Consider the following 23,208-nt stretch of genomic DNA (forward strand, 5'->3'; position numbering starts at 1 on the left):
GGAAAGGGATTAATCACATACTTTGCTATCTCCAGGTTACTATTGATAAAGGATTATTCTATTCTAATAATTGTGGGTCACAACTTATTGGCTACGTAGATGCAGGATATTTATCTGATCCACATAAAGCCAGATCTCAAACTGGCTATTTGTTCACTTGCGGTGACACTGCTATATCCTGGCGGTCAACAAAGCAAACTCTGGTGGCTACTTCCTCAAATCATGCTGAGATACTTGCAATTCACGAGGCAAGTCGAGAATGTGTTTGGTTAAGATCAATGACACAACATATTCGAGGAACATGTGGATTAACATCTAATAAAGAAGTACCAACAATTCTCTATGAAGATAATGCTGCTTGCATCGCTCAACTTAAAGGAGGGTACATTAAAGGAGACAAAACTAAACATATTTCATCAAAATTCTTCTTTACACATAATCTTCAAGAAAATGGTGATATCGATGTTCAACAAATTCGATCAAGCGATAATCTTGCAGACTTATTCACGAAGTCATTACCAACATCAACTTTTGAGAAGATGGTTCACAAGATTGGAATGCGTCGATTAAAGGATCTCCATGAATGCCAAAATGAGGGGGAGTAATTTCATACTGCACTCTTTTTTCCTTGACCGAGTTTTGTCCCACTGGGTTTTCTCGGCGAGGTTTTTAATGAGGCAGTTATTATGGACATCCAAGGGGGAGTGTTATAAATAGTATTAATTATGTGGACGTCCAAATCATTTATTTATTACTATTAATGCAATCAACATTCCATTTTTCTTAGTTTTCTTTTTTCTTAGTTTCTTAATATTTGACTCTTGTGTGTGTATAAATAGGAGATCACCTATTGGAATAAAACACTCAGAAAATTCTCATCTCTTCTCTATTTTCTTTCTCTAAATTATAATATTACATAATACTAATATTTCATAATATTAATAAATTTTTAGCAAATTTTGAATGTATGTATGTATCTTTCATAATTTATAAGACAATACTTATTTTTTCTTTGACAATCTTGGATTATTATTAATTTATTATTAGAGTAATGATAATGATATGTATGTGCACATACAATTTACAAAAATTTGACACAACATATGTGAAGACAGAGGGTGGGAGGAAGGAAGCAGTATCACGTGAGGTTGGATTTCAAACTGAGATTAGCACGTGGCACCTGATTTGATTTTGAACCTAGAAAAGCCCCCAAAAAAAAATCAAAACGCTGCCTGCTCCTCTCTCTTCTTCTCAGTCTGCAAATCGGAAAACAACACCATGGAACCCATACTCATAGACTGTGTTCAACACAGTCTTCGCGATTTCATGTACTCCAACGCCATTTTCATCTGCGAGCGTCTTTGCGCCGAGTTCCCTTCCGAGGTACCTTTCTTTCACCAACCTTACCCTTTCTCTATTTCCTTATTATTTTATTCTTTCCCGGGAAATTTCCAGAAAAGATCGGGGATATCAAATCATTTCTCTTTTTATCCCAAGATGGTGTTTTTTTTTTCTCTGGGTTCTCTCTGGTTTTGCGTTTCTCAGCAATTTCCTAACGGAACGTTTACTAGTGTTAATTATCAAGATCGACGTTCCTTACTATTTAACATTTTTAAATGTTGATTTCACATGTCGGGGTTTATATTTGTTGCCTGTTATATATAAATTGCTATTTTATAGAATTCATGTTGTTCTGTACATGGTTTCAAGTGATTCATTTGTTTCCTCTTCAACTAGTATATTTTTACAAGAAATTAGGTGTGGTTAAAATTCTTATGATTTTTGTTTTTTCTTTCAAAATTTCAATGTTTTTGAGCTCAGAACTGAAAAGGTTTCGATTGGATAGTTAAGTTGTTTTATAGTGAGCTCTAGGTAATTTCATAAATGGGATTTCTTTACCTTGTTTTACTAGTTATACTGCACTGAATTGGTGCACATACACCTACCCAACAGTGTTAATTGAAACTCAATTGATGTATCTTCAAAGATCTCAGTGAAAGATTCAACCAGTGATTATTTAGAGAAATTTATGTTTCTTGAAGCTTTTAGCTTTTAGCTCTACTGCTAGTAGGATTATGGGGCTCCGCTTATTGTCATCTGTTTGTGACATTATTCTTTGCTTATTTTTGCTCAAGAAAACTTCGTTTAATTTATTAAATTGTATGAAAGTTCGGTCCTTTATGTGGAATGTATATTTTCCTTTCCTGCAGACAAATTTGCAATTGTTAGCCAGCTGCTACTTGCGGAACAGTCAGGCATACTCTGCGTACCATATTTTGAAAGGTACATATGTCTTAAAATATATTTCTTTAGCTTACTATGGTTACGGTTTACTATTTTTTCATTTTGCTTGAGTTTGATTATTTTTTTCCTTTACACTATTATCTGAAGGAACACAATTGGCTCAATCCCGCTACTTGTTTGCAATGTCTTGCTTTCGAATGGATCTTCTTAATGAAGCTGAAACAGCATTGTGTCCTCCTAATGAACCCAGTGCCGAGGTAGTGGATGAGTTTTTATTTGGAATTTATTTCACTTATAGACTGTAAAAACCTATGCTTTGTCTATAAGCTTAAACTACTTACAGTCTAGCAGCACCTTCATTGCATGGTTTCCTTTAAATAGAGAAATGAATGGCAGAATATGCTTCTTTATCTCTTATCTTTTGTAAAGTTTAGAGTTTGTTGGTCTTCAGTTGGCAGAAGCAGATAACTAGCTCTATTGTTTGTCTTGCATCTCCAGGTTCCGAATGGTGCAGCTGGTCATTACCTTCTTGGGCTTATTTACAGGTTGCTTAGCTATGATCTTATAATGTTCCGAAGCTTTAAAGGGCTGTAGGGCATGTTACTAAGTTTTATCTTTGAAAGATTATGTGTTTCTTCTAATCATTTCGTCTGAGTTCTTCTCTAGGTTTTTCTAGCTAAATATAATTCGACCTCCTTTCATTCATTATTATTGGCATCAATTTTTAATAAGATACATGCACATGGACTTGGCATCTTCTGATCATTGTTATTCACATCATTCTCGACATCGGTTTTGGCATTTCTCTAAAAGCTCAACTAGACAGACACACAAGCTGTCCTATCTATGAGCACTCACTCTTTGGTTGAACCATCTCTTAGATGCTAGTGCCACAACTAGTGATGCTTTTGATTGAATTTCTTCTTGAACTTTTGATGTCATACATTTAAAAATTGGGTAGTCACTCTGTACAGATTGTCTGATTATGTATTTCTAATGATTTTTTTCTTCTTCTATAGATAGATATGTTTCTTAAAATGAAAATTTTTGGCTTTAATTTTAGGTACACCGACCGAAGGAAAAGCGCCATTCATCACTTCAGAGAGGCTTTGTCAATTGATCCATTAATGTGGGCAGCATATGAGGAGCTTTGTGTGTTAGGTCTGAAATATATATTTAAGGTTTAATTCCCAGTGTTGTTGCACTGGTGGATAATTGATAGTTCCATCTTCACTTTGAAGCCATTAAACTTTTTATTGCTTAATTTATAACCAACAGCGGATCATATTTTTCTGAGAACTTTGCAAGGTTGTGGTCTTAATTTTTGAGTGTAAGATTATCCAACTTATTAGGAATTTATGAAAATGAATGTTACTCATAACTGTAATTTATGGTGGTGGCGGCATGTGCCCTTGATCAATATATCAACGTTTTTTCTGGAATAATAATCTAACATTGGAATAGGGACCAAATATGCGATTAGTTATATTAATTTGAAAAATCCTGACACTTTGTTTAGTTCCTGCATTGTCTTCCTCATTCTACAATTTATTATGTTCATTATCTTTTTTACTTCATAAAGTTTCAAAGATCTTGGTTTCCCAACTTGCAGAGTGAAAGTAGTTTAATGGGGCTCAATTAGTTGGGGTGTTTTTTCTCAAGTTGAAACATAATTGTAAGATGTATTGAATATTATGCTTCTAATTTAGCCATTGCTGGTTCTTCTTGAATTACAACATTTGTTAACTGATTTAGTTTACGTTTAGACTTTTAGAATTATTTTTAAGTGCTTAGTGTCAATGTTTGATTCTCTTTATCCATTTGCACACATGTCCTTCTTGGGCTCATTTTCTTGTTTATTAGGTGCCGCTGAAGAAGCATCTGTAGTCTTTGGTGAAGCAGCTGCTCGTTGCTTACAAAAGCAATACCTACATCATGGTTTAGGTTCCCAAAATTTGCACGTGTCCAATGAGGATCGCAATTTTTCTTCTGCGAGGAGCTTAAGCTTGGAAGATTTCAGTCCCAGGCACTTGAAACACATGCAAGGCAGTAACATAAGAGATATCCCTGGAAATTATCATAATAGTGCTGTTATAGGAGGAGCTTCTGCTCAGTCTCTAACTGGCAGCTCTTCTAACATGCCATTTTATAATACGCCTTCACCAATGGCCACACAGGTAATGATGATAATTTCCTTCTGTTTTAAGCATCAGGTTAAAAACTTTTATTCCTTAGTTTAAAACGAATTGATGTGTTTTGACCTGAAGGGGTGGTCTAGTTGTAAGGAGGAACTTTGGAAAGCTCTGGTAGGCATTTGTTCCAAGGTTTGAATTCCATAGGCTCAAAAAAACCTTGGGGCCAATAATTAAAATAAAGAAAAAAAACAAAACAAAAACGAATTGATGTTGAAGAAATTAAAGATGTGTGAATTTCCAGCTTGAGTAATTAATTTATTTCATTAGAAGTTCATTAAATTTTTTATATTCTCACCAAATTAATGTAGATGTGAGTATATATAAAAGTGGTGCTAGTAGGTTTTAAGTATTTAAGATATATCGTATCGACAGAGCTTGGGGGTCTTTGCATGAATAGGCAGTTGCACTTACCATTGTCTTTGTCTTGTGATTCGCAGAGGAGGAAGGAAAGGAATAAGGATACAGTTTCCATTCTTTCTCCAATCTGCACCATGGACCATGGCCAAAATCACATTTTTTTTAATTGCAATTACTCAATCTGTCTTATTTTATTTCATCAATATTTTGCAGATGTCAGGTGTTGCTCCCCCACCTTTGTGTAGAAATATGCAGCAAAATGGGCCGAACCTGAACACAGTTGGTGCTGATGGCTCACCAAAGTCAACTGTGAATTCTACTGTTCAAGCCCCTCGAAGAAAGGTTGTAGACGAAGGAAAGCTAAGAAAGGTTAGGAAACAGGTCCTGAAATCAGAACATATACTACTGCTCTGTCATAACTCTGTTTTGATTTCATGATTTGTATATACATTTTGGCGTTTTAAATCATTTTACTATTTCCTTGCTGTAGCTGTTTTTACATTGTGTGCTTCCCCTAGATTCCACATTATTCAATTGCTTTTGTTTTTTTTTTTCAGCTTCTTCTTAGATTGTTTTTCTCTTTCATAATTCAAGTCTGTGTTTGCGTTGTGCGACTCTTCTTGGTTCCACATTATGCATCTTCCATCGCTTTTTTTTCATTTGTATTTATTTAGCTCCTTCTTAGATTGTTTTTCTCTTTCATAATTCAAGCTGTAAACCATTTCATCAGTCATTTTTGAGCGATTGTGTAAAACTTGTCCTTAACGATCTGTCCCTTTCCTTCCAGATTTCAAGCAGGTTATTTATTGATTCTGGCACTCGAAGGAGTACAAGACTTTCTGCAGATGCAGGGAGTAATACTTCCACAATGATGCCTGGAAATGGAAATACAAACACATCTAAATACTTAGGTGGGTCCAAGTTAAGTTCTATGGGATTACGTTCCATGGCTAGTCGAAAAGGACAAACATGGTCCAATGAAAATATTGATGAAGGTAATATTTCTTTAATCTTTCTTATTTGATGAGTGAAATTAATTTATAATGATTGGAAACAAAACCACCCTTAGTTTTTTTTGGCTAGAACATCAGTTCAAACCACCCTCATTAAATTTAAAGGTAATAAAAAAGAGAAGAAGCTATTTCTTTCAAAATCTCTTTGCTTATGATGCATGAATTTTGATTTTTTTTAGGAATACGCAATGAAACTTCTGAAGACTCGCGATTAAATGTAACTTCTAGTTCAGCAGTTCCTATTGATAGTAGATCTCTTGAGCATGATGGGGCAAGTGCTCTGTTGAATACCTCAAGAATCATGTTAGGAACTTCCGAAATATTGTCTCTTTTGGGAATACTTGGAGAGGGCTATAGGCTTTCCTGCCTGTACCGATGCCAGGTAGAGCCTTGGTTATTGTTGAGAAAGAGTTCATTTCCTTATTTCTGGGTTTGCATGGGTTATTAATCTTTGTGTTTCAGGATGCCTTGGATGTCTTTCTCAAACTATCACACAAACAATATAATACAAGCTGGGTTCTTTCCCAGGTAACTTGTTTCATAGCTCTTATTACCACTGTTGCATTGGTTTTGACTTAGTCCTTTATTGTGCAACTAATGCATGAAGTGATCCAATCCATCTTTTGTTGTCAGTCTTCCTCCTGTTGCTGGAAAAATGGTTAAGTTTATTTTAAACTGTTGAAAAAAAATCAAATCTAATCACTTTTCTTCTTCTTGCTAATTTTTTATTTTATAAATCAAGCTCTTTTTATTATTATAGTTCCATCTTAATTTTGTGCAGATACGAACCATATTAAATACACGACTTGATATGTGTCTTGTGCTAAAATTGAATACTTGCTTCTGCCAACAATTGGGCGTTTTGAATGCAGGTTGGAAAATCATATTTTGAGTTGGTAGATTACTTAGAAGCTGATCGTGCCTTCAGTCTTGCTCGTCGGGCTTCACCTTACAGTTTAGAAGGAATGGATATATATTCTACAGTTCTATATGTGAGTCACGCTACTTGTATAATGACATAGAAATATTGACATTTGTCTACATCAGATTTAGAGAAGTAGTTTTGTAAAGGCACCTCTTGGGTTAATTAAAAATGTCCTTTATACAAAATTAGTTTGGCTTAATAGTCAATAGCATTTGCTGCTTTTTGGTTATTCAAGGTAAACCATACAATTCACCGCGATACAACAAAAGTGCAAATAAACTGTGACTTTGTTCCTAGCATTGGCAACTTTTATCTGTTAAGTTTTACCATGCACTGATATGCTTAGAAACTTTAGTACCTCTCTGAAAGTTATTGTGATCTATTTTTCAGCATTTAAAGGAAGATATGAAGTTAAGTTATTTGGCACAAGAGCTGGTATCAACAGACCGTTTAGCTCCACAATCATGGTAGCTTTATTTACTTTTTCAATAGTATTATATGGTCAACACAAATTTTTTTCTGTTTTTCACTTGTTTATTTAGCTCTTATGCTTGTCTTTTTTGTTCTAGAAGTAATTTTCTGTTGCTAGTAATGTCCTTATGTCTTTCCTACTGAATGCAGGTGTGCCATGGGAAATTGTTTTAGTTTACAAAAAGACCATGAAACTGCTCTAAAGAATTTTCAGCGAGCTGTTCAACTTAATTCAAGATTTGCATATGCACATACCCTTTGCGGCCATGAGTATAATACATCTTTCATTCTTCTCTCTCTCCCTTTCTCTTAACATTATTTAGTCACTAGTGTCCTAAATTAACTTCTTTTTTTTTAAACTTACGGACATTATATTGTATCGGCTCGTCATTCCTCTCTTCATTGTTTCTTTGTCTGCAGATATGTTTCACTAGAGGATTTCGAAAATGGAATTAAAAGCTATCAGAGTGCTCTACGTGTTGATGCAAGACATTACAACTCCTGGTATGGGCTGGGGATGATTTATCTTCGCCAAGAGAAGTTTGAGTTCTCTGAGCATCACTTTCGAATGGCATTCCAAATTAATCCACGTTCGTCCGTTATCATGTCTTACCTTGGTACAGCATTGCACACATTACAGGTTTGTGTTTGTCTGCGAATTCATTTGTTTATACAAATATAGCTTCCTGGAAAATTGTTGTGGCTAAAGCTTTTTATTGCGCACAACAGAGAAGTGAGGAGGCTTTGTCAATGTTGGAGAAGGCTATTTTAGCAGATAAAAAGAATCCTCTTCCAATGTATCAGAAGGCTAATATACTCATGAACTTGGAAGATTTTGATGAGGCTTTAGAAGTCCTAGAGGAGCTTAAAGAGTATGCCCCACGTGAAAGCAGTGTTTATGCGTTGATGGGAAGGATCTATAAGCGGCGGAATATGCCTGAGAAAGCTGTGTTTCATTATGGTCTTGCCTTGGATTTGAAACCCTCTGCAACCGATGTGGCTACCATCAAGGTGATTTGCTGCTCTCTTTCATTTATTTTTATATATATATATATATATGTATTAGGACTCCTTCTACCTGCAATCTGTCTATGTTTTACCATTCAAGCACATCACATTTCTAAGATTAGACTCTCAGAACATCTCAACTTTTAATGAATGATTTAAACATAACTAACTTTGTTTGCCAGGTCCTTTTGCATTATTCTACTATTTCAGTCCATTCTCATTTATCTGCCATATTCTAGGACATAATACTAAACCTTTAATAAAACTATGCGCACCCAACTATTGCCCCGAGCTTCATTTCTAATATTTGTTTTTCAATAAAGAGCAGAATACATACATACATTTTTATCGCTCGTGTCTTTGCTGATCCCTACTTTGAACAGGCTGCCATCGAAAAGTTGCTTGTACCGGATGAACTACAAGATTACTTGTAGGGATCGACATTCTTCAGAATCCTGTAGATTATGAGTCTCAGATTATTCACCCCCGAAAGGAAATTGGCTTGTGCTTTTGGAGAAGACAGTGATTGAGCTAGCAGGGCTAAATTCGCTTTCTCCAAATACTGCTTTCCATTTGGCAGAGATTGTTTATAAATGATCCTCAGTTTTGTAGGCAATTGACGTACCAGCATGATCTCATGTAGCAAACACATGAAGCTGCCGCAGTCGTACAAATAGAAATAGAAATGATATTGAGAGAAGTTCTTGTACCATTAAACTCTTCTTTTTTTCTTTCTAATATTTCTTCCAGCTTGTATCATTATGTTGAGTTAATACTTGTTCATAATTTTTAGTTTCTTACGTCTTTAAATTTGAAAAGAGTAGTTTTTTTCTTTCTATAAAAGAGTAATAATATGTGACACTTTTAATATCAAAAACATTGCTTCTTCTTCTTTTAATATCAAATGAATCTCTGGTTGGAACTTTGAACGATGTATGGCCCAGGCAGGAGTTATCTGATAAATACAAAAATTACTTGATTAAGAGTACGGGGTTAAGTCTACTTACACACATCGAGTTATGAGCCAATAAATTGTATTGTAATTGTCGTTTTTTTTTTCTTTTTCCAATCAGTCTCAAATTGATGATGCTGATTTTCTGTGAATTGTTAATTAAACAGCAAAAAGCCAATTTATATATTATCTGAAATGAATCATGATCTTCAAAGTTCAAAGTACCCTCAGCTTTCTAAATTAGTTAGGTCATTGACTCAGTCTCATTGTTACATGTGGGGCTCTGGTTTTACATGGGGTTTGTTTTATCAATATTAATTTAGTGCCAATCTGCTTTATTTTTGTGTGATCACTTCACCATTTACGAAATCATTATTATACCAAATGTTTCATACATCGTAATCATAATACTACTATAAAAAATAATGAACATACAATTCGGTTAATAGTGACCAAAAAAAAAATTAAATAATTACATAAGGTATTATTTGGGTGAAGGGAAGGTGGGTTGAGGGGGGTGTGCCTGCTGGTGTGGTTATGGAGGTGGACTCGCTGCTGTTGGTGCGAGCCGTGCAACAGAAAAAGCATTTGTTGTCTCCGGTGGGGCTCTTAATTTCGGATTGTGTTGCTCTTATGCAATCCTCTCTTTTGTTTCCTATTTCAATTAGTTTTGTTAAACGGCCCGGGAACCAGGCGGCTAATTTTTTAGCTCGTTCTTCTGGTTCTATTCCTGGCTATGTTTCCCGCGGGGTATTGTCCCTGTTGGTTTGGAAGCTATCTTGGTAGCTGATTTGATTTAATAAAATTTAATTTTTTGGTTAAAAAAACATAAACACAATAAAAAAACTATATAAAGGTAACATGAAAATAATATCTAAATAATATCAAAACAACAACAAAAAATAACATACAGATAACAAAAAATCAACAACAAATAAATAAGAGTACAACATAAAAAGATCGTGTTAAACTGTATTTTTGTAATTTTTTTATTATTTTTGTGTATTTGTAGAATAATTCCAAATAAAATTATAGTTATAGTTAGAAACATCCAATAAAAACATGAGGAAATTATGTAGAATATGGATTTCTTTTCTAAAGTTTGATAAATATGGAGATATTATAATTTTATTTAATTTATGGCTTTTTTCTAATTTGGGTTAGTTATATGGAATCATATTTCTATATTTTTAAGTTTTTATAAAATAAAGCCATATTTTATTTGTTAACTTATTCTGTAGAGATTTGTATTATTTCTTTAGAAAAATTTATTATTTTATTTTAATTATTAATATTGAGTTTGAAATTTAATATATATATATATATATATTTGTGTTTCACAATTTCATGTTAGTTTTTGTTTTTTTAGTTTGAGAAAAATAAATATTTAACTTATTATTTAAATTATTTTATTGTACTTTAACTTTTTGATACAGACCTTACCAAAAAAAAAAAAAAAAATGACAGAAAGAAAAAATATTTTCATGTTATACTTGTAATTGATAGTTCTTCATATGAATTAAGTATTACTACTAAAATCAAAAGTAAAAGTATCTGTTTACTCTCTAAAGTAAAAACAATGTCTAAAGTTTAACAATCAGGTTACTTTTTTAAATTAACATTTTACTTTATAAAATCATAGCATAACGCACAATACATGTACCAGGTTACTTTAGAAGAAAAATTAAAGCTAAAAATTCAACTACCACTTTACTTTTTCAAAATGATTAATTTATTTTTTAAAAATACAGTCACAACTCAACACACTCAACCATATTTTATGATACATGTATTAGATGACTTACAAACTTATATGTTACTTTATGCAAAAATAAAATCAAAATTAACAAACTATACAAAAATTATAGGTAAAAGTATCAAGTTACAATTTGAAGCAAAAACAAAGTCTAAAATTTAACAACTATGTTACTTTGTGCAAAAATGTAATTAAAACTTAATAAAGTATACCAAAATCAAAAGTAAAAGTATCAGGTTACTTCTTGAATAAAAATAAAGTCTAAAATTTAACAGCTAGGTTACTTTTCAAATTAACACGTTACTCAACTAGGTATATTACTAAAACACATATCATGATTTATATTATATTGTAAATAAATAGATTACTTTCTTCATAAAACTCTATCATAACTCAACAAAATTCAATTTGCAAGGTAGCAAGTTACTTCTATTATTTACAACTTAACTCGTTTACTTTAAAAAGTAAGTAGATAATTATATTTAGCATTTTTATTATGCTTCATAAAGCCAACATTCTCAACCAAATTCAATTTTACAAGGTAACAACTCATATTAAGTTATTTCTACACAAATTCAATTTTGATTGTATCAGGTACTTTATAAAGTGGAATGTAATGTCAACATACATACATTAGGTTACTTTTCTACATAACCAGACTACTTTATAAAGCATAACAAACATAGCAGGTTACTTTTTTTTTTTATTTTTTATCAAATTCTTAAGATTATGTAGTTAGAACATGTACACCAATCACTTTGTAATTTGAGTTACTGTTATTTTCATTCAACTCTCCTCTATAATGAATTAATGCTTTAATGAAACTCATTCTTCAAGAAAATTACAGGTCCCAAGTTGCTTCCTGAAGCAAAAAGAAGGAATCAAATCATTTAACAAGTTACTTCAAGAAAAAAAAAAATAGCAGGATTTCTTTGTTAAAAATTGATGTCACAACACTACACTCAACCTTATCCAAAAGTGAAGTTACTTTTAGAAGTACAATAAAAGCCTAAAATTGAACTACTATGTAACTTTTTCAAAATATGAAGGTTCTTCATTAAAAAATATAATCACAACTCAACATACTCAGCTTTATTTAAAAATGAAAGTACCAAGTTACTTTCAGAAGCATAAGAAAAGCCTAAAATTGAACCATCAGGTGACTTTTTCAAAATATGATGGTTCTTCATTAAAAAATACAGTCACAATTCAACACATTCAGCCTTATTTAAAAGTGAAGGTACCACTTGTCAAAAAAGAAAAAAGTGAAGGTACCATGTTACTTTTTTAGAAGCACAATAAATGCCTACAATCGAACTACTAAGTGACTTTTTCAAGATATGAGGTGTTCTTCATTAAAAAATACAATCACAACTCAATACACTCAACCTTATTCAAAAGTGAAAGTATCAGATTACTTTTACAAGTAAAATAAAAGTCTAAAATTGAACTATCAGGTGACTTTTTCAAGATATGAAGGTTCTTCATTAAAAAAATACAGTCACAGCTCAACACACTCAGCCTTATTCAAAAGTAAAAGTACCAGGTGACATTCAAAAGCAAAATAAAAGCCTAAAAATGAACTACGAGGCGACCTTTTCAAAATATGAGTGTTTTTTTATTAAAAAATACAATCACAACTCAACACACTCAGTCATATTAAAAAATAAAAGTACCAGGTTACTTTTAGAAGCAAAAGAAAAACCTAAAATTGAACTACTAGGTGACTTTTCAAAATATTAGGGTTCTTCTTTAAAAAAATATTGTTACAACTCAATACACCCAACCATATTCAAAAGTGATATACCATGTTACTTTCAAAAGCAAAATAAAAGCTTAAAATTAAACTATCAGGTGACTTTTTCAAAGTATAAGGGGTTTTTATTTAAAAAATACAATCATAACTCAACATATTCATGTGAAGGTACCAGATTACTTTAAAAAGCAAAATAAAAGCTTAAAATTAAAATACCTTGTCATTTTTTTCAAATAACATGTTAATTAAGTCAAGGATATAATCAAAATATATGTATGAGTGTCAATAGTGGAAATAACAATAGAATTTAAAATTACAATTGGTTGAAAAAATCAATCAATAAATTACCTTTCTCTATTTTTCAATGAAATCAATAAATATTTATTAATTTGCTTAGAACATGAAGATGAGGAAGAAGAATGTACAACAACACCAAAGAAAATTAAAGGAGAATGATAATCGTACCAAAGAAATTTGACGAGAATGCCAATCGCACCAAAAGAAATTAGAAGAGAAGTGAGAAAACAAGAAAAAGAGAGAAAATTGTAGATTGTTAAGGTTAACTTAGACTGTTGAATCTAAATATGGAAAAAGTATATTATTATTTCCATTTTTTAAGTTTTTTATTCTTTTTTTTTTTCAGCTTTTAAGTTATTTCTTTAAATATTCATATTTTTCTAATTCACTTTATAAAAATCCAGATTTATAAATAAAACCCTAAAAATATTATTAATTTTAAATAAATCATTTCCCCTTTGATCTCTGAAGAGTCTGAACACAAAAACTATATCAATCAGCCTTATTATGAGTTTTTTGTTTGTTTTTGTATTGATTTTATTTAGTTTTATTGTATTGATTTTGAAGATAAGACTGAATAATGGAAGAAAAATACCGTGTTCCACATGAATTTAAAGAGCCCCACCATGAATAAAGTTTATTAATAATTACTTTTGGTAATGATGAAAAAGATTAACATTTTGGAAGAACAAAGAAAATGACATATATTCATGAATCATAATTCAAAAGCTGATAGTTGTTTAATTACATGTGTTTTTGGCGGACCACCAATAATTTTTGGAGCTCAAATAATATCTCCATAATTTAGCTGCGCTGCCTAGCTAGCTCTTTAATTAATAAAGTAGGTGGAATGATTGTAACATTATATAATTAATGATAAATACAGCACAAAAACTAAATTATTAACTAGATTTTTTCTCTTAGGGTGTTAGGCCGGTACAATATTTGTAGTGTAGAGATCAATTTAATTGATGCATTGGTTTGTAGAATTAATGGTCAGCTCACAATCAACTTGCCTTGATAAATTAATTTCACGATTTCTTTTTTCTTCCAGTCCCTTTCTTCTCAAGAAGTTTGGAAGAATTTTCATTATAAATATTGTGTTATATTTCCAACTCTCCAAGTTAGTAGGATGGTTGTGGTCCATGTGGATTGCGATTTTAATTTAGACATTATAATATTTAGAGACCATTACATTTACACTAATAATTCTCATAATTTTACGCGGTGGGTCATATTTCATATCTCTATTAATTAATTAATGAGAGAGGCACATTGTTTAATTCAATTAACGATCGATGATGAGTATGACATTTCTTCAATTTTGCTTAGAGAGACGTCAAGGAAACCGATTGATTTTGGTTTCATTGTTTTTTATTCTTCCTCTAGTAATATTTGAGGTTATAAGAATTTAAAATTATGTGTATATATATATATATATTTTTTTTTTTTACGTAAACGTTTATATATTATAATACATAATTTGTGACTCAAATTAAGTACTTCTAACACACGCACTTATATATATACTTTCAACTTTTATATATATCTCTTTTGCCTTAATTACTTGTATCACATGGTGTTAATTGTTGTAAGTCTCACGTCGTCTCCTCTATAATTTTATTTCCTCTATGCTATAAAGATCGCAAATCATTTTTAGCATTAAAATTTGGGGAGTTTTCAATATTATACTTAAAATTTATTTTATTTATAAAAATACCTTTAAGAAAATTATTTGCACAAATACCACTGTGCCACGTCAGCATATATACCGAAATTTAAAATAATTACCGAAAATAGAAAAAACTGAAAAAATCTCATTTCCAGATTTTTTTCGCTTTTTAGGAGTTTTGTGAAAAGCAACCATTTAGTTACTTTTGATGTGAATAAGATATCAATTAGTTACTTTTCTATTAAAAATTTATTTTAGAATTTTACACATATAAATAATAAAATAATTATTTTAATATGTGAGAAACATATATTTTTTTATCTCCTAAAAAGACGACTAATATTAAAAGAAACTTTTTTGTTTCTTTTTTATATTTTTAGGCTATATTATGTTATTTTATTCTTAAAGATACATTGAGGTTGCCTTTTTTTTTTAATGTAACTCATATGATGTTTTAGATACTATTCAATTTATTATTAAAATAGTTTTATAAAAATAAATTTATATTGTAATGTTTAAATATAAATAAAAAAATATATTTTTTAGTAACTTATTAAATTGTTTGATACATTAAATTTTATTTAAATTAAAATATTGTTTATTCATTTATTAACAAAATATAAAAAATAAAATACTTTAAGTAACTTATGAAGTTGTTTGATGTATACTGATTTAAACATTGTTTACTTATTAGTTAACTAAATATTAATGAGTAACTAAAGATTAAGAAAGTAAAATGTTACTTTTGATTTTGGTTATCTTCTTCGATAATGGTAAAAAAATATATGCTTCCCGCATATTAAAATGATCGCATTAAAGAGTAGATTGCAGTGATGTAATTTTTAGACCAAAAAATTAGACGTGTAGCCAAAAAAAAAAACTTTTTAAATTAAAAAAATAAAATAAAAAAGAGAAATCTTTAAAAATAAATTGTTTTTTAATAATATTATTTGTTTTATTACATATGTGTGGAAAAAAAAAAGAAATAATTTGATGGCATGAGAAAATAAGAGTATAATTGTATATATGATGATATGTCATATATATATTGAGAGAGAAAAAATGGTCAGTACACATGCATTGAGAAAAAGAAAATTAGTATTAAAAAAAAAAAAGAAAGCAAAAGTAAAGAATATGGGTCAGTGTAATTGGAAAGAAAACATATGCATTTTTATAGGTATATACGTATTACAATAAAATTAATTGAAGAAACGGTATATGTGCAAATTAATTGAATAACAATATTATGGCAATAAATTTCAAATTTTAGTTGTTAGATGCAATTTTTTCTTAAAATTTTGTGATTTTTTTTTTACTTTCAAACATTTACATTAATTTTTTGGAAATTTTCAAAAATACTTTCTTTTTATATTATATTTACAATTTCACGATCTGAACTTTTTATTCACAAAAATATATTTTTAAAGTTTTAAAATTACAAAAATACAATTTGCTCGGTAAAAAATAAGAAAACAACTAAAAAAAATTAAAAATTAACCCCACGACAACTATAAATCAACTATAAAACAATCAGAAAAATAACTTTATTATGACAACTATAATACAATTATATATATAAAAAATAATTTATTATTTTTACTGAATATGTATTTTTGTAAATGAAAAAGTTCACAGAGTAAAAATTAAATTTTTTTCGTATTGAAGTATTTTTGTAATTTATTTTTAAACTTTTAGTCTATCTTGTAAATTTTTTTCCTTTTCATGTTACTTTGTAAATTGTACTGTTGATATTTCTTTTCTTCACTATTTTAAAAAATTTGTGTTTACCAATTTTTTTTAGAACCGATTAAGAAATAGATTAAGCTAAAAAATGATTAGAAGATAGAGAAGACAAATTTTTTTACGTGGGGTGTTAATGAGCCTTAGAACATCTCCAATAAAGATGCTATTAAAAATACTCGATGATATGAATATATTTTTAGTATTTTTTAATTGATGCTTACTATTGAAATGAAAAAAAAAATATCATACTATAGCATCCTTTATATCTTCTCTTTCTTATTTTTTTTATTATTTTATTATAAAATAAGAAAAATTATTTATTTAATATTTATTAAATAATAATATAATATTATTTTAACAATTTTTAGAAATGCTTACCATTGGATTATTTTAAAATAAAAAGTACCAAAAATAATGTAGAAGATAGATAAAATAAAATAATGAGTAATTTGCGGCATAACCTTTTTAAGTGGCCAGGCTTTTACAACTAACCCCCAATTCTAAAATTTTGGGGGTAAAACCTCCTAAACTTGTGTTCTGTTAGAAAATTAACACTTCCATCCATTTTTAGCTGTTAACTGCCATGGTGGAATGTCCACGTGTACACAGTGTACACGTGGCACAATTTTATTGGTACACGTAAATAAATATTTAAAAAAATAAAAAAATTTATTATTTTAAAAATAATAAAAAAAATTTCTTTAAAAATTAAAAAACAATTTTAAAAAAATAAAAATTAAAAAAAAACCCTAATAACCCTAACCCATTCCCACTCTTCTTCTCATTCTCTCTCTGTCAAGCCTTCTTCTTCTTCTTCTTCTTCTTCTTCTTCTTCTTCTTCTTCGAATCAATCTCAAGCTTCCCTCCTTTGGTCTTGAATTAGGGGTGTTCACAGCAAACAATGTCTCAATCATTTCTTCATTCAACCTAAAACCAAATAAGAAAATTGAAGCAAAAATGGAAACCAAATAAAAGAAAATCTACCAAGTTATATATACATATATATATCTTACTTAAATGGGCTTGATCTTAGTTGATCCCGCACCATTTCACGATCAGAGTTAGGTCTAACTTTCTCCCAATGTAAAGGCTTCAACTTTGGTTTTGGGGTGTCTTCTTCATTGTCCACTGAGCTAGAAATTGGTGGCAACTGCAGTGGAGAAATGGAAACATTTGATGTGTTTTGAAACACGAAAGGCCTTGAAGGTGGTGTAAGAACATATGGTTTAGAGATAGGTTGGCCAGTTGGGGTTGCAAGAATCGGATTCGTCTGCATCGACGTCATTGTTGTCTAAGGCAATGGGGTTTAAATAGTTAGGGAGGCTCGTAGTGGTCTCTATTTTGGTCAGCGTCACTGGAGGTGGCTCATCGACGTTGAGCCGAGAGCAGTGAGGGAGAAAGAGACAGATCTAAGGAGAGGGGTGCGGAGAGAGAGGGTTGGGGTTTTTGGGTCTTCGCTGGGTTTATGCGGTGGTGCTGCTGGGTTGAGATGGTGGTACTAGGTTGCGATGGTGGTGAGTTGCCATGGGTGGTGCGGTGGTGAGTTGCCATGGGTGGTGGTGGTGGTCTTGTCTGCAAATGAAGATAGAGGAAGAAGAAGAAGAAAGGAGCGGAAGAGAAAGAGTAATTAAGGAATTTAGGTTTTTTTTTTAATTTTTATTTTTTTAAAATTGTTTTTTTAATTTTTAAAGAAAAAAAAATTATTTTTTTTAAATTTTTTATTTTTAAAATAATTAATTTTATTATAATTTTAAATATTTATTACGTGGACTAATTAAACTGTACCACGTGTATACTGTGTACACGTAGACATGCCAACCTGGCAGTTAACACCCAAAAATGGACGGAAAGGGCTAATTGCTAACAGATGTTGAGTTTAGGAGGTTTTACCACCAAAATTTTAGAATTGGGGGTTAGTTGCAAAAACTTGACCACTTAAGGAGGTTATACCGCAAATATATTTTTAAGTGATGTAGAAGTTTTTGACACTCTTAAAGAATGTCACTATTGGAGATGCTCTTAGTCCATAAGTTAATATCATTAAACTCTTCGGTTATGTTGTATTTTTCACAAGAGTGTTCTTGCCAAAATTTTAACCATTATTTTCTGCCAGAAATTGTAACCCTTGGCATGAAGGGTTACCCTTATTTATCGGGGTTTTGGGTAAATCCAGACCTGCTAGGGTTTTGCATGTGAAATAAGCACATTGATGAGGTAAAATATATTATAATATTGATATTGAGACCCAATTTGGCAGGTTTTTGTTGTCTATATGGGATCGTATTGCCTGACATTGATAGTGGCATCCACGCTTATTCTTCTCGAGGTTGACTCTACTCTTTTTGTTGAACCAACGAGTGCCGCTAAGACTAAGAGTGATGATGAAAGCTTTCCCCTGACTTGCGATATAAACAAGAATACTCATCTGAGTTCCGCATTTCATCTCAAAGAGGATCTAAGCCTAAACCCAAGTTAGCCTGACGGTCAGCTAAATGAGTCGCTTCCCTCTTCACTTGAGTGTGCTCCGCCGATCATGAATAATGGGTGTTGAGAAAAATGTGATTTGCTTTTTGTCGTGTGCCTTTTCCAAGTCTAACACAGGGGACATGCTCTTGATTCTTCGTGATTTGGTGTCAGAGGGGTGCCATGTAGTATTTCTCTTGGACACCTTTCTATTCTTGGATGTCTCATCAACTATACTATTTTGCAATTTATTTTTTAGAGTATTTGATTTCCTTTTTTGAGTCTTCACTTCTTTGAACGAGAGTCATCATTTCAAAACTAAAATGTCTAATTTTGCTAAGGTAATTAAGATTACAGTTAAACCCAGAACCTCTGTCTAACTCTACTTGTGGGCCAATCCATTGATTAGTTTGGGTCTAGCGAGTGGTCGTGAATTGACCATTTCTAATAATAATATAAAAATATATTTAGCAAGTGTGCCTTTTTTTTATGAAGAATGCATATGTGTGTCTAATTAACATTTGATATATATAAATATTCATACTTTATATTTTCTCAAATTAATGGAGATAAATTAAGTTTACTTTTCTTAATTAAAAGAAATTAAATTGGATATATACTAAAAATAAATTATTCTATAGTGATAAATTTTTATTCACACCAAAATTTTAAGTGATTAAAAAAATTAATATTTTGATGTATACAAGTTGTCTAATATTATTTATATTTTCTTCCTAAGAGTGGCTTGTTTATGAAAAAATTTAGCGTTTTTATCTCCAGCTTTAAGCCACCTCACCCGAGCCCTTTGTTTCTAATAGACTTCTTCTTTGTAGAGAAGAGCGTCCAGCATTGAATTCAATCTACTCAGTTGAAGTCTATCAGCTTGAGTAAGCACATCTTGGTTTTGAAGATTCTCTATTTCCTGAGTTAATTGCTGAATTCTAGATTTAAAAAGATGATTATGAATCCTATTCCAATCTTTCAAATGGCTAACACAGTGGGCTTGTTTATCTAAAAAATAACTAAAATGATTGGAAGGTGAACTATGAGTTAGAAAATCATTCCATTTATTCTTCACAAGGTGATAGAAATCAGGGTCCTCTAACCAACTATTTTCAAAACGAAACCGTCTATTAACAAAATTAATGGGCCTACTAAGATCATTAGTAAGAACAAGCTTTAAAGCACGATGATCAGATCCATAATAACCTAAATGATGAAGACTATTTTCAGGGAAAAGATCACACCAAGATTCAGATGCTACTGCCCAATCTAAGCGTTCACTTATAGTTTTATTAGTCCAAGTATATTTACAACCTACATAAGGAAGGGGAAACATAGAAAATTTATTAACAAAATCTGAGAAAAAAGACATAACAGCCTAATCAGAGACCTGACCCCCAAGTTTATCAGTACTAAAAAGATAGCTATTAAAATCCCCCATTATTAACCAAGGCAAATGAGAAGCATTATAATATATATCATGCAAAAGTTTCCAAGTAAAATGCTTCTGAGAATGAACAGGAGAACCATAAAAACAAGTAAAATGCCATAATTCATTAGTATTAAAACAAACAGTACAATCTATATGATTAGAGGAATAGTTTATAATATTTACAGAAATATCAGCCTTCCACAACAAAAGTAAACCCCCTCCAAAATACTGCCTAGGGATTTCAAGACCAAAATCAAAACCTAAACAAGCTTTAAACCTATCAACTGAATTCGGTTTAAGCCTAGTTTCCATCAAAAAAATAAGAACAGGTTTGTGAGACTTGATCATGTGCGAAAGCCGATTGAATGCTCGAGGGTTCCCCAATCCTCGAGCATTCCAACATATAAGGCTCATTTTTCCGGGCGGGTGTGCTCAGCATCACCCGCCTGTTCATCTTGAGGAATTGAAGAGGAGCCAGTAACATCAACATCACCAGCTCTGGCTCGCTTAAGCATCGAGCGCATTGAACCACCTACACTAGCTTGACATGCTTGAAAAGTAGGCCTTTTGACCCCAGAAGCACACGCCAAACCTTTACCTCGCACCTGAGAATCAGGCAATGGGGTTTCCACCACAGAGGCAGGGGAGGCCTGACATGAGTTGAGGATCAAGGAGGGCAAAGCTTCAGCAAGAGAGCGAGCAACAGAGGTCAGTTCAGGGTTTGTAAAACCCGGGGTATCATTGACAACAACAGAGTCAGTATGCAACAGTACAAACAAAGATGAACCCGTCATAGAAAATCCCAAAGAGTAATTGGGATTCACTGGAGTAGGGATCATGACATTATAGGATTGACAAGAACCAGTCAGACCAGTGACCGAAGTTACATTAGAGTTCAGCAAAGGAGTAAAACTAAATAGATAGTTCAGAAAAGGATTAGGGAATTGATTTCCATGAGGAAAGTCAGTAAGATCCATGTCATTGATGGTGATAGCTGGAGGATGAGGATATTGAAAAGGAGATTGCTTTTCAGTAGGTTTTTCTTTCCCCCTAAGAGGGAGATCATAAGGACAAGGAGGTGGGGTAATAGATTCATCACACTTGTGAAGGTATGCATGGCAATACTTTCTGGTATGATCAAGTTTGCCACAATAAAGGCAATAATCAGGCAGCCTTTCATACTTAAAATCCAGACATTTGATAAATTCCCTACCCATCTTAAAGAAACGAACATTAATGCCTCGCCTAATAGGCTTGTTGGCATCAATAAGCAGTCTGATACGAAGATAGGGCCCAGTCCCCTCCTTTACAGTGGTATTATCCACTTGGATTAGATCACCCCAAACCCGAAGCAATGATTTTGGCTAAATCAAAGGACTTACAACGGAAAGGAATACCATACACCTGAACCCAGAAAGGAACATAGTGAAGCTGATCAGGAGTAATGGGAAAAGAGGCATCAGGAGCAGCAAAAATGGTGAGACTCTGGGCAAAATGCCACGACTGTCCATCAAGAATTCTCCTCTTATCACCTTCACAACCAAAAGTGACCAGAAAAAGCCCATCAGAGTGCTCAGAAACGACTACAGGAAACCTACATTGGGAAGTCCAGACCTGAGACAGAGTTTTGATCAAGGAGGGTCGATTATAGTGTTTGATGGTGAAAAGCTTTAGAAGAAGATTGATATTATCAGTGGACTCATCAAGGACATCAGCAAGGGTATAAACAGTGTTTTCATCAGGGGTAAGGGTCAAAGATTGAGAAGGGAAAGGGTTAAGAGCATCCATCATAAAATTAAAACCCAGAACGATTACAGAGAGAGGGAAAAAGCAGAAGAAATATGGTGAAAACCAAAATAACCTAAATCTATCTTTATATAAGGAATAAAATAGGCTATTAAGGGTACCTCTTGGCTTGCCTCTGGTCATAGCTTGGCCTCTAACCTGAGTAGACATCATGATTATTCTATTCTCCCAAGCATCATCAAGTCTTTCGATTCTCTTCGCCGCCATCTTGATGAAGGAAAATGGGATTAAGAGATATCTGATGATTTGATAGTGAGAGGCTTTGTAGAAGAAAATGGAAGACAATAAATGCAAATGCAATCTAAGAGTGAAACGAGAGGCCAGAAGATAATGAATGCTAAGAAAAATTTGGTCTGAAGAAAGATTTTGGAGATAATAATTGTCAGGACCATTAATGCTGTAATTAATGAAGTGAAAAAAGAAATGATGAGGATTAGAACCCCAAAAGAGGAACCAGATACCACCACAATACCGATTTGGGTGGACCAAAAACCCAGTTTGGGTACTGGAGGGAAAACAGAGAGCATGCATCCTGAAGGCTCTAGAGAACTCTTGATTGTCTCTATGAAGTGTTTTTAACCAAAATTGTGCAGTGAGTTCATTTAGGATGCCTTGTTAATTGGTCTTTATTGAATATGTGTAATTCAAAATAATAACGTATTTACCTCACTGTGTAATCAAACAGTATAACTAATATATTATTTAATACTAGAAGAATTATAATAATTTTTAATTTTATTTTTATAGCTTAGCTACAAACACCTTATAATCTAACTTCAGCTAGTTTCGAAATGTGCAATATGTTAAGTGCTAGCTCAAGAGAATCTTATATTATAAATTATAGGCAACATTCAATTCAATTGAATGTTAGGTTATTTTTAGTATTAATTTTAGATTAAGTTTAGTATATTTTTAATTGAGTTTTAATCGTATTTGGAGCATTTTTACGCTTGTTATCTTTTATTTGTGCAGATTTAAAATAGAAGAAGATTAGAAAAATATCAGAGAAAAAAATGGGAAAAAGATAAAAATACCATGATATTTAAAATAGAGAAAATTATGCAAGAAAATAAAGCTGAAACTTCAAGCCTGAATTCGACGATGTTCTGATTAGA

At 31.8% G+C, this 23,208-nt stretch overlaps 3 protein-coding genes across 4 annotated transcripts; 1 reads left to right on the plus strand and 2 right to left on the minus strand.

The window, feature by feature from the left end:
• Window positions 1-1,118: 1,118 nt before the first annotated feature.
• On the plus strand, window positions 1,119-9,090 carry LOC115706082 (cell division cycle protein 27 homolog B). Of its 2 annotated transcripts, none has more exons than XM_030633598.2 (16): window positions 1,119-1,383; window positions 2,211-2,283; window positions 2,392-2,501; window positions 2,743-2,789; window positions 3,308-3,405; window positions 4,108-4,421; window positions 5,010-5,177; window positions 5,584-5,791; window positions 5,989-6,191; window positions 6,272-6,337; window positions 6,682-6,801; window positions 7,125-7,201; window positions 7,356-7,475; window positions 7,626-7,845; window positions 7,935-8,216; window positions 8,597-9,090. In XM_030633598.2, the coding sequence occupies exons 1-16, from the start codon at window positions 1,279-1,281 to the stop codon at window positions 8,645-8,647; spliced, it is 2,262 nt and encodes a 753-aa protein (XP_030489458.2). In that variant the 5' UTR covers window positions 1,119-1,278; the 3' UTR covers window positions 8,648-9,090. The 2 variants fall into 2 exon arrangements, with proteins under 2 accessions (XP_030489458.2, XP_030489459.2); XM_030633599.2 differs by having other exon boundaries at window positions 5,010-5,165.
• Window positions 9,091-16,768: 7,678 nt separating this feature from the next.
• LOC133033670 (formin-like protein 1) lies at window positions 16,769-19,126 on the minus strand. Its single transcript, XM_061108695.1, has 2 exons — window positions 17,403-19,126; window positions 16,769-17,316 (listed from the first exon to the last, which is right to left on the minus strand). The coding sequence occupies exons 1-2, from the start codon at window positions 17,672-17,674 to the stop codon at window positions 17,148-17,150; spliced, it is 441 nt and encodes a 146-aa protein (XP_060964678.1). The 5' UTR covers window positions 17,675-19,126; the 3' UTR covers window positions 16,769-17,147.
• A 1,262-nt stretch (window positions 19,127-20,388) lies between these two features.
• Window positions 20,389-22,780, minus strand: LOC133033669 (uncharacterized). Its single transcript, XM_061108694.1, has 2 exons — window positions 22,195-22,780; window positions 20,389-20,969 (listed from the first exon to the last, which is right to left on the minus strand). The coding sequence occupies exons 1-2, from the start codon at window positions 22,622-22,624 to the stop codon at window positions 20,698-20,700; spliced, it is 702 nt and encodes a 233-aa protein (XP_060964677.1). The 5' UTR covers window positions 22,625-22,780; the 3' UTR covers window positions 20,389-20,697.
• Between the last annotated feature and the right edge of the window lie 428 nt (window positions 22,781-23,208).

The sequence above is a fragment of the Cannabis sativa genome, chromosome 1 (genome assembly GCF_029168945.1).
Source record: "Cannabis sativa cultivar Pink pepper isolate KNU-18-1 chromosome 1, ASM2916894v1, whole genome shotgun sequence".
NCBI classification, from domain to species: Eukaryota; Viridiplantae; Streptophyta; class Magnoliopsida; order Rosales; family Cannabaceae; genus Cannabis; species Cannabis sativa.

Excerpts from the sequence above, each read along its gene's own strand:
- LOC115706082 (XM_030633598.2), top strand. The coding sequence starts at position 1,279 with ATGGAACCCATACTCATAGACTGTGTTCAACACAGTCTTCGCGATTTC. Across the intron at positions 2,284-2,391 it reads TGCGTACCATATTTTGAAAG|GAACACAATTGGCTCAATCC; the intron begins GTACATATGTCT and ends TATTATCTGAAG. Across the intron at positions 2,790-3,307 it reads CTTCTTGGGCTTATTTACAG|GTACACCGACCGAAGGAAAA; the intron begins GTTGCTTAGCTA and ends CTTTAATTTTAG.
- LOC133033670 (XM_061108695.1), bottom strand. The coding sequence starts at position 17,674 with ATGACGTCGATGCAGACGAATCCGATTCTTGCAACCCCAACTGGCCAA. Across the intron at positions 17,317-17,402 it reads CTAAGATCAAGCCCATTTAA|GTTGAATGAAGAAATGATTG; the intron begins GTAAGATATATA and ends ATTTGGTTTTAG.
- LOC133033669 (XM_061108694.1), bottom strand. The coding sequence starts at position 22,624 with ATGCATGCTCTCTGTTTTCCCTCCAGTACCCAAACTGGGTTTTTGGTC. Across the intron at positions 20,970-22,194 it reads GACCAGAGGCAAGCCAAGAG|CTTTGCCCTCCTTGATCCTC; the intron begins GTACCCTTAATA and ends CTCTTGCTGAAG.